The sequence below is a fragment of the Tuber melanosporum genome (genome assembly GCF_000151645.1).
Source record: "Tuber melanosporum whole genome shotgun sequence assembly, scaffold_6, strain Mel28".
NCBI lineage: Eukaryota > Fungi > Ascomycota > Pezizomycetes > Pezizales > Tuberaceae > Tuber > Tuber melanosporum.
This window is the reverse complement of record NW_003299106.1, coordinates 1,354,346-1,367,232: the sequence shown is the minus strand read 5'-3', so window position 1 is coordinate 1,367,232 and position 12,887 is coordinate 1,354,346. Positions and strand designations below refer to the sequence as shown.

General features: G+C 47.8%; 2 protein-coding genes; one reads left to right on the top strand and one right to left on the bottom strand.

The window, feature by feature from the left end:
* Positions 1-397: 397 nt before the first annotated feature.
* GSTUM_00009704001 (uncharacterized protein) lies at positions 398-3,673 on the bottom strand. XM_002840861.2 has 8 exons: positions 3,031-3,673; positions 2,621-2,797; positions 2,481-2,541; positions 1,984-2,421; positions 1,141-1,914; positions 919-1,074; positions 747-869; positions 398-686 (listed from the first exon to the last, which is right to left on the bottom strand). Exons 1-8 carry the CDS (start codon positions 3,243-3,245, stop codon positions 537-539), a joined length of 2,094 nt encoding a protein of 697 aa, XP_002840907.1. The 5' UTR covers positions 3,246-3,673; the 3' UTR covers positions 398-536.
* Positions 3,674-5,886: 2,213 nt separating this feature from the next.
* Positions 5,887-12,350, top strand: GSTUM_00009703001 (uncharacterized protein; the record flags this gene model as incomplete). The annotated part of the gene is made up of 4 exons (XM_002840860.1): positions 5,887-6,783; positions 6,845-9,331; positions 9,391-10,678; positions 10,729-12,350. 4 exons carry the CDS (start codon positions 5,887-5,889, stop codon positions 12,348-12,350), a joined length of 6,294 nt encoding a protein of 2,097 aa, XP_002840906.1.
* Positions 12,351-12,887: the final 537 nt, after the last annotated feature.

Here is a 12,887-nt window from a genome sequence, read left to right as displayed (position 1 = left end):
GCTGTCGGTTCTCCTTTCTTCTGTTGCTGTCGAGGGAGACTGCTATGTTGATTGACTGATAAGTTACTGATTTCGAGCAACTGTTCTCGGTTTGCTCGCTGGCGCCAGGAAAAACTGATGGTGGGGCAGTGGACCAGATTAGAATCAAGCTTTGGCCACCTAAACAAGGGCTAGCCGTTAATGGGTCTGACAAGGAAACATTCCCACGTGACCACACGTTTAGCCAAAATTACTGCTCGTAAAATCTCGCGTCTCAAATACAGCCCCATATGATACTATTCCCTCCCCATAAGTACCCACAAGGTAACCCAAAAAAGGGCTGTAAGCTCACTTTTTCTTTCCTCTTTCCTATCTACTGTACAAGATCATTCACTACTAACCGAATCATCACTGGGCATTAAAGAGAAATTGATTTCGTTATCATTTTAAAATAATCTTCGGGTCGTGATATCTAATAGAAAAAGCCATTGAAATCCTAGTAAATGCATTACTCGCAGCTAAGAAAAGACATTCATTCGCCCAATCTCCCACTCTGATCATGACTTGGTCGTAGCCCCTCCGATGCCGAGCCCAGCCATCGTCAGACCCGTATTTGGACTTTCCACCGTACTCATCTTCTCCTGTTGTAAACGGATGAAGGCGAGTTTCTGAAATTTGTTTAAAGAGCTAAAGAAATGCCGGCCAGCCTAAATGAATGGCGATCAGTTATAGTTGACCGCAAGGGTTTGAAGGTGTGACCTGGTTACCATGTGCGTGCTAATTCTCTCAAGGAGTTCTACCACTGCAAACCGAACCTTCTGAACCGGATGGAAGAGACCCACTGCGATAGGAAAGAGTCCGCCCTGGTTCTCAGGAATCACACAAAGCAGCTAACAATGTCAGACGCTTTTTGACTTGAAACTTGGAAACGGAACCTACTTGATTGATCTCTTCATATTCGATAACATAATCTTTAAGCGCAGTATATATTTTCCCCGAGTCTTCGTGAGACATTCTCAGAGCTCTTAGGCGATCCATGTGGTGGTGCAAATCCAAAATTTTAATCGGCTTCGCCATATAGAATTGTTGAACATCCTGTTCGAGTCTCGTCAATTAGGTGCTGTGCATTCAAAATAAAGACTAGAGTTGCCAGAAACTCACCTGGGCGTACGCATGGTAACTACGACTTCCTCGCCACCCCTCGATCCTGGCCATGTTGGCAGTTAAATCCCTAATTTTGGTCTGCTCATCAGGCCAAACAAATCCATGACCACGGATGACATGATTTTCTTCATGACCGATCCATAAGGCGCTGGCTCCGTAAACCATCTCCTCAAATGCAGCGGCCATCCGTGTAAATCTTACGACCCAATCCCTCCACCTAGCCCTTACAGCCTTTTCGCCAAACCTTGACGAGATGCAGTGCAAAATATCGTCCATAAATTGATTGTCGCCAGTATCAACATTTCCTGTCATGTTGGTCATACTTCCAAAGACAGCAGCACCGTCAGATTGCCCAGACATTTTAATTTCTGGAGAAATTTTCACCCGGCCAGTATCAATATTGCACAAAATATCCCACCAACCAGGATGATTGGCAAACGTTGGATTCGTGACACCAGCGATAAAACCAGTAACCAGTAGTAATTCATCGACTTTGGAGAGATCGGTATAAGGGAAAGCATGACGCGTGAATCCTCTTAGAATTCCTCCCGATGCCAAAGCACACGCGGCAAGCACATGATCCGCAACATCTCCGGAAGGGCGGCCATGGCTAAGAAACACAATTCTCTTTTGTGTGAGTAGTCCATTAACCAGAACCATTATGGGATGTGTGTATGGGCCATTCGTTGTGAGGTGCGGATGAAGCGCGAACGGCTGGGGGTTCTGGGAATGAGGGTTCGAAAATGTGGTAATGAGTTGTATCAACGAGAACTTAGAGATGTCAATCAAACACGATATGAACGATCAGAGGATAGGGAGGAGAAAGAGGGATTCCTTTACATCACCGACAGTCTCTGGTAAAACAGCTACCGGAACCCTTATAGGCACAGGTATGCCGTTATAAACAACTTTCGTTTCAAACTCATGGCTATCTCGATTAATAGTGATTTTTCCATTCACAATCTTGTTCCTGCCAGGTGCCAGATCGATATATGTAGTCGGTCTTAAATCACCATCCTGGTCACTAGCTGTGATCATGCCAGCGGCCGATGGCGACCTCATTTGGTGAACCACGGCGTTTGGCGAGGCCATTGCCATTTCGTCAAATTTCTCAGAAAACATTTCTTTCTTATCACTTGCAGCGAGGACCTGACGTTCGAATATTGACAAACGCGGCATCGGCGAAAGGTCCATACTATTTACAGCAGTAAAGAGCTCGGCCAGAGTATCAAGAGTTGGAGATTTGAAGTACTCTTCGAGCGCAAGCAATAAAATTGGCTAGTGAGCATATTGTTAATATAATTATCCCCGGATATGCAAATTCTTATTATAATCACCTTGTAAATATGCAGGAACGAGTGGCGTGTGCAGATAGCCATGGCTTTTACCTTTGCGCCCCTAGTGAACCAAGCATTATCTGTAAGTTTGGGGCATTCATCAAATGGCGCAGGCTGTAATAGAAAAAAAGGAAACATACCGTTTCGCCTCTTTGTCATGCTTCGTATTCACCAAATTGAGCACATAGATCAGAGGTGCATGGCCTGTAGGGTCCATTTGATCTTCACTCTGTTCCGCATCTTTATGTAGAAAGAATATGGTCCAGTCTTGAAAGCGAACATGAGCTTGATCAGGTAGCATGAGCTCGGCCAACATGCTTTTTCACACAGTTAGCACCCAAAAACTCTCCATTTGCGTATCCAACCGATTTCCGAATTAAGTTGAATTGATTACTGCCACAGACAAATCAGGTAATAAAAAAATACTTTTTTCTTCTTCTGATACAGTATGAGGGAGGACAGATGGAAGACTTGGGAACAGTGGAAATTGAAGTTACAACATGTGTCATATGTACCAAAGGGGCTGGTGGGGAAGGCGGGTAAAACTCACTGCTCGTCTCCGCTTATAGCGTTCGGGTATTGATGCTCCATTGTCGGACCCTTATCGATTGAGAATTCGGCGACCAGTATGTACTCGACATGCAGCTGATTATGTTCTTCCCTAGAGCTTCTGCTACTTCTCGCGCTGACCTTTGTGCCCCATGTATCGGCGCTGCCAGAGGCAGTCCGAACGGAAGCCGCATTGCTTGGAGTAGGTACACTCATGGCAGTTGAGGAATGAACAAAATGTATTGAGGCAAAAACGATGGTAGAAGATCAGGAACACTCGCCCCTGGGTTGGCCGGGGGGGAAGGTTGGATGTGCTTCGAGCAAAAGGCCGTAGGAAAGTGTAGGAGACGATACAGATGCGAATGGAAGGTGGGCTGGACCAAAAAGCAAAATAATTCACAAGCGCGAGTACAGCACTTCAGTCGGGCGACAGGCTTCCTTCCAGAAAGACCATGGAGAAAGCCCTCTTTCGAAGAGTCTCATCAAGGGTCAGCGATCGCTTGTGCCCCTTGATTCTCACCTGTACTCGGGTGCTTGTGCAGTACCTAACTGGCTTGCAGAAACAACACCCCACTATACGGATGAGTCGGTAGGGCCCGAGAGACTGTTCAACGCACCAGCTGGAATGAATCAAAAAATTGCTGGGTACCGGTAGGGCCATCGCTGAGGGGAGTGGATAAGTCGCCGCCAGGAGCCCGGGCGGCAAGTCCAGTGCTCCCGGCACACAGTACCGCGCCGTACTCTATTGTTCGCACGTAACCCCAAATGTGGGACAGGGCTAGGGTTCCAGACCTATCTATAACCCACCATCGCCAGCTCGGGCGGATAAGGAAGTAGCGCTAACATTTTGAGGTCTTCCCCGAGCCCGGCGCGATTACGAGAGCGAGCAAAAGGCCAAATACACTTCGAGCGCTTGAGAAGGGGCAAAAAAAGGAGAAGTATCATATCTTCCGCATCCATTGCTCTGCAGGCCCACAAGCAGCAGGGAGCCCTACGCCCCAAGGCTGATCATACCTTATTGCGCAGATTGTCAGTTTTAAGTACAAGAAAAGCAGAGATTGGCTCAAAAAAACCCCTCGGTACTATTCCCAACCTATTCCCAACAAGAAATTCGTGTCCAGAGTTGGTGTTGTACTCAGTATGCATAACTCGTGCTGTGTCCTCGAGAGGGTGCGGGGGTGCTGTGCGATAATTTACTGTATGCCAATGCCAGCATTGCGCAGACGGGCTCCCACTCCTTCTCCTTGCGCTAGCACGCCACACCCCCACCCACAGTAAGCCGAGGCCCTAGACCGACATCTCTCGTCTTAAAATGCCGGTAGTCAGTTCTGCTATAAGTACTCGTACCGCTACTCGAGTATTGCTACACAGCTGGGAAGAGAGCTATGATAGTCTACAATGATACTACAGTGCCAGGTCAAAACGTTCCGTCCGACTCAGGTTTCACACCAAAATTAGACACTTTCAAACAGACAATTACCCACGCTACCTTCCTGAAAACACCTTAAATTGATCTATCAACTTGACAATCACTACCTATTTAAATCACTTGAACCAGAACTGTGCGTGATCAAAACTGTTTTCATTATTTACTGTTGCGTTGACTAGTGTAAAAGTGACCTAAATTTCTGTATATGGCTCCATACAAAAAGGTACATTGCAACCAATACTTCACACTGAATCGACACTTTCCCAACCAATTTATAATTTTTAGGAATTCCACAAAATTTTCCTTTTTACCTGCAGGCTTATTGATGCTCTACCAATTTTTGGCAGGTTCTCATAGCCAGTGTGCTGTGAGAGAAGGTGATGAAAGTGACAACTTTTGGTGTAATAAGGTCATGGACGAAACGATTTGACCTAGTACCTTACACAATGTATGATATCATAATAACAATATTGTTCTACCGGTGTATGGTAGAGGCAGAGCCATGCCTATATGTGATTATTTGTACGAGTACACTACCCTTAATGCCAAACGGTTGAAACCTTGATTTCAACATCGTGCTGGTAAATAATATCTCTAGTTAATATGCCTAGTTCGAGTGCGCCGAAACCGGCGTTGGCTCTAGGTATCGGAAGGATTTAACAAGGGCTAATGCCTGGGAGGCCACCTGACCGACGGTGTGGAGGAGCTAAAGTGATGACAACGGGGGGTTAGGTACCGGATCAGCTCTCTACCAGCTCGCATTTGTGCCTCGAGGAAGAAATGAGTTGGGCCTGTGATGTCGAGGGTAATCCTTCATAATAGCGTTAGGAAACGAAGTGGTGTGGTACGGGGAGTCGATACCACTACTGTTGGGGGATGTGGTGAGGATAGGGTACCGGGTATTTTCAATGATCTAACGGTGATATCTAGCAGTGCTTGGAAATTTACAAAGTATCGAGACACCTTGGCCCTGTCTTGTCGCCAAAGTGTCCGGATACTTTACATTGCCGGGTGGGGGTGACCGAATGAGGGCGGTCATTTCGTTCCTGGCCTAAAGTAAATTTGGCTCTTCCCCTGTTCTGAGTACGATAGGTAAGCGAACCGACGAGTCGGACTTTAACCATGGGATCTGGCCAGTTTACGTTTCCATAGCAACCAGGGGGCCGGACCCTTCGCAAACACCGGTTACATGAACACACCCTGCGGCTACCACGTTACGCATCTGTTTTCCTTTATTCTGGTTGAGCCAACCCTACAATTCCAGATTTTCAACCTCGAAGAACACTCACAGATCTTTTCGTCTACTTAACTCACCACTTTCCCCAATCACCCTTGGGACATAACAACACCTATACACCTATACGGACGAACTGGACGGATTTTTATCTTTTCACTATCTGCACCCCTTAGTGCACCGACTGGGCCATTATGTCCTCCAAGATAGCAGCTTCCTCTAACCCGTACGACGAGATCAAACAATCTCTAGGCGCTGAGACATGTCCGGCCTCCACTGTGAAGTTGCTGAATGAGGCCCTGTTCGCTCCCGCATCATCTATGGTTGCCGCAACCTTAAAAGTGTCCACAAGAACCAATCACTCACGAACGAACTCGAGATCTCAAAAGACGGTGGTGGCCGTAGGGAGTGCTTCAGTTGCGGTAACGTTGGCATCTAGGACTGCAGATCGGTACAAATTGGCCATTGAGGTTATCAATACCAGTTTACGAAATCTTAGCGAAGCTGTGAAGAAGGACCCGAAAGCTACGGTACTAGAAGTACATGAGAAGGATCAACCAGTTCGGAAAACAGAGAAACAACAGCAGACCTCGGTAGCTCGTTCTTCGCATTCTCGACCGTCAAATCGGAACGATGCGCCTACGCTTCTTAGACCAGACGCAACTGAGAACCTCGCAATATGTTGTTCACTAGCCATTTCATACTTGAATTCGATATCCGGGTCTTCGAATGCACTCGACATTGCGCCGTTGCAAATTGAGAATGCACAGAATAGTCTTATATTGAAGTTAATACAGTTGGGTATGTTTGAATTGGGGTTGAAGGAGTCACGAAGTTTAAAGCGGACATTGGCAGAGGCGATGAGAAGTGGGGGCGGAAGTGAAAAACAGGGCAAGCCGACGCCGGCGGTGGCTCTGGCAGAAAAAGAAGATTCGCGTAGGAATGTCTCAAAGGCGCAGAAGGAGCCAATTGATAAACTATTGGAATTTGACGATGTGGTTACTTCGAGTCCTGCATTTCCTTTGGTTATATCTTGTCAGTTGGGAATATTACGATGTATTGCGGGACTGAAAAGGCCAGAACTGGTGGAGGTTAGTTGTGGGCCCCGTCTGACATTGCTGATTTTTCACTCACTGAAACTTGATATACCAGGCCGTTTTACCCACACTCTCTTCCTCTACAGTGCACAATCCGCTCAACGTTATCCGTGCTCTGGCCGGAACCTCTCTTCAGAAAGCTCTCGCACATTTGAATGTTCTTCATTATACACTAGTTTCTATGGCGCCATCCATATCTACCTCTATCGATGCTGTAGCGACCAATGCTAAACTATCCTGTTCTCCTAGAGCCGCCTTAGCTCTCCAGACCAAAGCTTTACAGTGTAGCATCGTGAAGTTGACTCTTCAACCTAACTTCACAGAGATAACCGATAAGGTGAGAGAGGAGCATTGGGAGTCTTGGAGGAGATACGCTTCAGCTTTTGTTCGACGCACACAAGACTATAGCAATAAGCGGGAACGATACGGCATTGTTCGGGATTTAGCGGATGCTGTGAGGAGGTTCCTCAGGGTTGAGGGTGCATCGCACTCCTACTCGCCTGAGGTTACGAGGATTCTCTCTAGTTTATCATTCGAGGCTGGACTGATGACCCAATCCATGGAATTAACGAGGGCATGGGTCCAGGAGCTGGAAAAGTCAGATGTTCAGAGCGATGCTGCATTAGAGCTAGTGGGCAGAGTCAGGATGGCAACGGCTGAGCTAAAGATTTCCATGGTCATGGAGGACGGAGAGCTGCTAGTAGATGGCTCGGGTGTTCAGCGAATAAAGGACCGGGTGGGCACTGCTGTCGAAGGGCTCGAGAAGATTTCGAAAGGCAGAAGATCAGACCTCGACCAGTTACTTGTCGAAGCCGGATATCTGAGGAGGAGCGGTGTTAGCTTGCTTGTAGCTCTTCTCAAAGATGAAAGTCCGGGGTTCATAGAACTCAAAGAGAGCGAAGCAAGGACCGTGAGGTTGGAGCTTCGAGATGTCTGCAATATGATTGCTCGAGGCGTTGTCGGATTCTGTCGAAAGTATCTAGCTATGGGAAGCCAAGGCGATGAACGAACAAAGGCCATAAAGCTTGCCGTCTCTGCGATCGATACGTCCATATCTACTGCTTGGAGAGGTTTCGATATCGAATATTGCGCCCAGTGGGAAGGATTGGAAGAACTGACGAGGGATTCCTTGGCTCTTGTTCGATCATTGACGGAATCTGATCTAGAGGCCCTAGGTGATTTAACACTTTACGAGAAGTTTTCGAGCACTTATTGGCAGATCCATTTGCTTTATCGGAAGGCTGGTATGGACAAGGAGAGCGTTCGGGCTTTGAAGCGCAGCATATCAGTATTAGACGGGAGACCACCTGCCCAACTCGTCAAAGCCAACATCGCCTTAAAATGGGAACGCCTAGGAAGCTCGTTTATGTCCACGGGGGATTGGAGAAGAGCTGAAGAGACTCTTTTAAAGGCAATGGAGGTTTTCACTGAAACTGGCATTATTGGGGAGCTAGGGATTTGTGCCTCAAAGGGCGATCGTATCGGCAGCGAGTTTGAGGTGCATACGCAGGAGGCTATGGTGGGACGGGTTTTGGCAAGTCTTATCAAATGTGCATCGCGAAGGAAGAGCACTGAAGTGGCTGCGCTCCGATTCGACGATGAGAAAATTGCAGCAGCTGCGCGGGGGATGCTTCTTGAATGGTCCTTGAAGTTGGCCATCGGTGTGATGGCTAATGATGGGGTTGTTGTGCGTGTGCTCGCAGAGAGATTGCTTGAGGCATACCCCCTGGAAGCGATGCCGCTACGGAGGGCCCGCGTGGTATCGAGGATTTTATGCCTAGCTGTGGACCATCCAGAGATTTTCAACATTGAAGAAGTCAGGGTTATTGGTGATGAAGTTGCTTCCTGGTCTAGAGAAACACCGATACCATCCTTGGCAGAAGACGGAAATTTGGCGAAATACAAAGAAGACATAATCGCAGGCTGTCTGGTCAGTTTGGCATTTTTGAAATGGATCAATGGAGAAGCCGGGGTGGAGTCGGTCAAAGAGGCTGTGGGGGCTTGGGGTACACTTGTGAAAGGATGTTCATCATGGGATATGCTTCTGGAAAAGGTGGAGGAGATTAGCGTTATTATGAAGACGCTTGATATGCTTGCCGAGTTTTCCGAGATGAGAGGCGAGGCAGACTTAAAAATGTGTGTGTTGAAGGTCTTGGTTTCGTTAAGGGAGATCGAGAAGCAGGCCGATTATGATGCGCTTGTTCGCCTCGAAACCTTGATAGGGCTACACTATCTCCGACTTGGATATTCCGGCAGATCTGGGATGACCATGGCTAAGGCTCAGGCGTTGATGAAGAAGGATCAGGCTAGTGTATCGACAGTTACAATACTTCAATGGCACATGGCGTACACCGAATACCTTGTTAATATAGGGAATCTTGAAAAGGCGGAAGAGTACCTTAACGCCGCTAGCAATATTCTTGAAGAGGACCAAGATCTCCACTATGCCGGGATGTCAGGCGCCCGCATTGCAAAACGAGTGAAGCTAAATCGTATCATCGCAGATGCCGCCTACGTAATGAGCTTGCTTACTTTTGAGAAGGTATATGCTACTCCGTAGATATTGTTTAGGTATCCTATTGACTAGTGATGATTATATAGGGGAATCCTAGCGATGCATTGGCGCATGCTAGGCGGTGTGTACGGCTTAACCAGCGCGCATGGGCTGGGCTCGAGAGTTTAAGCAGAGATAGTCTCGTCGACAGCATGGCAACACTAAGCACCTCCGACTACCCGCAACCGAAGGTCCAATCGACGACGTTCGGGGCCCTCAATGTCCCTCTGCTATGGCCTCTAGTTTCCTCGCTATATGCTGGACTATTACAAACATCTAATATTTATCGGCATCAAGGAATGGTCCGCGAGGCGGAATTTTACCTTGAACAGGCACTTAAGACAGTTGAAGCTGTCAACGCGTCCCCGAGAGTCAGTTTGGCAATGACGATGTACGGGGATTTACGTATAAGATCCGGTCATATAGACGAAGGCGAGGAGATGCTACAGAAAGCTGGCAAGTCTATAGGCGGAGGCAGGGAGGCCTTGGAATTTGAAGTAGCAAGTGGAAACTTGGATCGTCTTCGAGGGGATTTCGCCGGGGAAGGGAGGGCTTACGAGCGGGCAGAGAAACAACTCGAACAGCTTATGTCAGTTAGATATATTGAAAAGCTTGGTGCGCTCACAGGCGACAGTGAGGGTTTATCAGAGAAGGTCGCCATCTTGGAACTGCGAGAAGGACCTCAACCGGGGCCCGAACCTAAACGTCGAGGAAGGCCGCCAGCAAAACCCAAAACGACAAAAGCGTCTAAAGCATCAAAGGTCACCAAAGCCTCCAGAGGTGTTCCTGCAATTTCTAGTGTGGTTGCAGCGGAGTGCTCTGTATTGCTTAAACAGAAGGGGAACATACTTCGACTCAAGGCGCACAATCTCACAATGCAGAGGCAATGCGAGCAAGCCGAGGTTTTGCTTCTGGAGGCATCCAAGCTGCCAGTCGGACACCAGGAAACAGTGATACATGGATTAACGGAAGCCAAGCATCTACTTCAGGAGGCGCTCTCACTTGTGGGGTCTGATCCTGTGTTTAGTGTCCTACACGAGTCCACAATCTCTCTCCCTAGTGTTGCACCTAGAACGGGGGAGTCAAGTCCTGTTAAAAAATCAACTAAGAAAGGCGTGGCAGCTGCAGTGAAACAAACGAAAAAGTTTGTTGAGATCCTGACTAGAGCTAGAGATGCTGTCGCCAATGTTCATACTCGAGCTGTTAAAATGGGATCCTCAACGATAACTCATAGTGTGGCCTCGCTACTTAGTCAAATTATCGTCTTACTATCTGCCGTAACTAATTCCAAAGGCAAAGGACCCGAGCATCCGTTATTTGCGAGTTATTCCCTTGGTAAGGTTCTTCCCTGTGTGCTACGCTGGCGGTTGCTAATACCTCGCTAGAACTTCACAAGGGAATTTCCTTGCAGAGAGAGAAAGCTGCGATTGAGACGGAGAAGGTAGTTAGCCGTATCCCTGAGGACTTGAGCTGGCCAAGAGCAGGTTCTGTTCCCGACGCTCCAAAATCACTGCTGGCAGGATCGGCTCCTTTCGAGTTTTCTAACTTCCAGAGTGATTACGTCGACATCATACCTAAAAAATGGGCGGCTGTGTCTGTTTCACTCAGTGAGAGCCGCGAGGAGCTTTACCTCTCGCGGTTCCAGGCTGGTCAGAGCCAGCTTATGGTTCGTCTTCCGCTCACGCGGCATAATTCCCGTGACGACTATGAGGACCGATGGGAATACGAGTCAATGCTCGAGGAGCTCAATGAGATCGTCAAAGGTGCCAACATCAGCGCTCATAATGCGAAGGATATGACGAGCAAAGGCGCAAGGACTGAGTGGTGGAAACAGCGGGAATCACTCGACACTCAGCTCAAAGATCTTCTGAGCGTGATCGAGTATCACTGGCTGGGCGGCTTCAAAGGCGTATTTTGCCAGTATGCTCTACACAAGGAATACATGGCGAAGTTCAAATCTGCCTTTGACAAGGTCCTCGCAAGGCATCTGCCTTCCCGACAAAATAGGAGGGCGAAGAGGGTAAATATTGATTATCGGATATTAGAACTCTTTATCGGTCTCGGGCGGCCGGACGAGCAGGACCTAGATGAAGCGCTTGTCGACTTGATCTATTTCGTTGTTGATATCCTACAGTTCCACGGAGAGGGTAACGCCTACGATGAGGTGGATTTCGACGTTATGGTTTTGGAGCTCACGGAGGCTTTAGCAGCATATCACAAAGGGGTATCATTCCATCCGAATGAAGTAGCAAGCGACGTTGATCACACAATCCTTATTCTTGATAAATCGGTACACATGTTTCCGTGGGAATCACTCCCGTGCCTTCGGGGCCACTCGGTATCTAGGCTTCCATCATTAGCCTCTCTCCGGGACAGAATCCTCATGATGCAGGAGAAGGAACCATCCCAACAATCACGGCCCGGATTCTACGCTGACAAGACCCGTGGAGCTTACATCCTTAACCCAGGTTCCGATTTGGTCAACACCCAGAAAGCCTTTGAGGATGATCTTAGAACTCTGAAAACCTGGGAAGGAATTGTCGGCAGGCCTCCTTCTGAAGAGGAGTTCCGGCGTAACCTGGAGGAGCGAGATTTGTTGCTATACTTTGGCCATGGAAGCGGCGCCCATTTCATCCGCGCCCGTACGCTCAAAAAGTTAGACAAGTGCGGCATCGCCTTACTCCTCGGCTGTAGCAGTGGAGCATTGAAAGACACGGGCGAATTCGAGCCATACGGGATGCCGGTTAATTACCTGCTTGGGGGCTGTCCATCAATGGTGGCTACGCTCTGGGACGTCACGGACAAGGACATCGATAGATTCTCCAAGGACGTTTTCAACAGATGGGGATTATTTAGTGGGCCGGGCAAATCTAAGAAAGAGAGAGAGCTGGAGGCACCAAATGCATCATTGGTCGAGGCTGTAGCGAAAGGAAGGGAATCTTGCGTGTTGAAGTATCTTAATGGGGCGGCACCGGTTGTATATGGCATCCCGGCGTACTTGTCGTAAACTACGTGGGGAGTAATGATATTAGGGCGTTTTGGGTGGCGCTTGTTTTTCCACTTTTTTTTCTTTCTTTCTTCCCCGTTGGAGGTCCTGTTGATAGGATGGGTCTATTGTGCTGTGTCGAGCTGTGATCGTATTGGTGGTTTGATACGGTATCCTACATCCGGGGGTGTCTGGGTTTGTTTTTATTTAGTTTTGCTCACTCGCGATGATTATGGTTATGGGTCGCTTGTAGCGTTTTATTTGTACCGGTGTAGGCTTTTATAGAATCTCACGCTCGCTGTTTATCAAGGCGCGTTCCAACGTTAACGTTTGCGGAACTGGTTTATTGTATAATACTGTATGAGTATCAAATTGGGCAAACACCCCCTCTGTTTTCAGTATTCTTGGGAATGGAACTTTTCTTCTTCTACTTACTAAAAAGTTCACTTTGGCCCTGTTTGGCGGGGCTATTCTTATAGCAACTAAAACTTTTTATATAGGAGTGTGTTTGGCACATACAAAAATATTGTCATATATTTTTATTTTCGCAATATATTT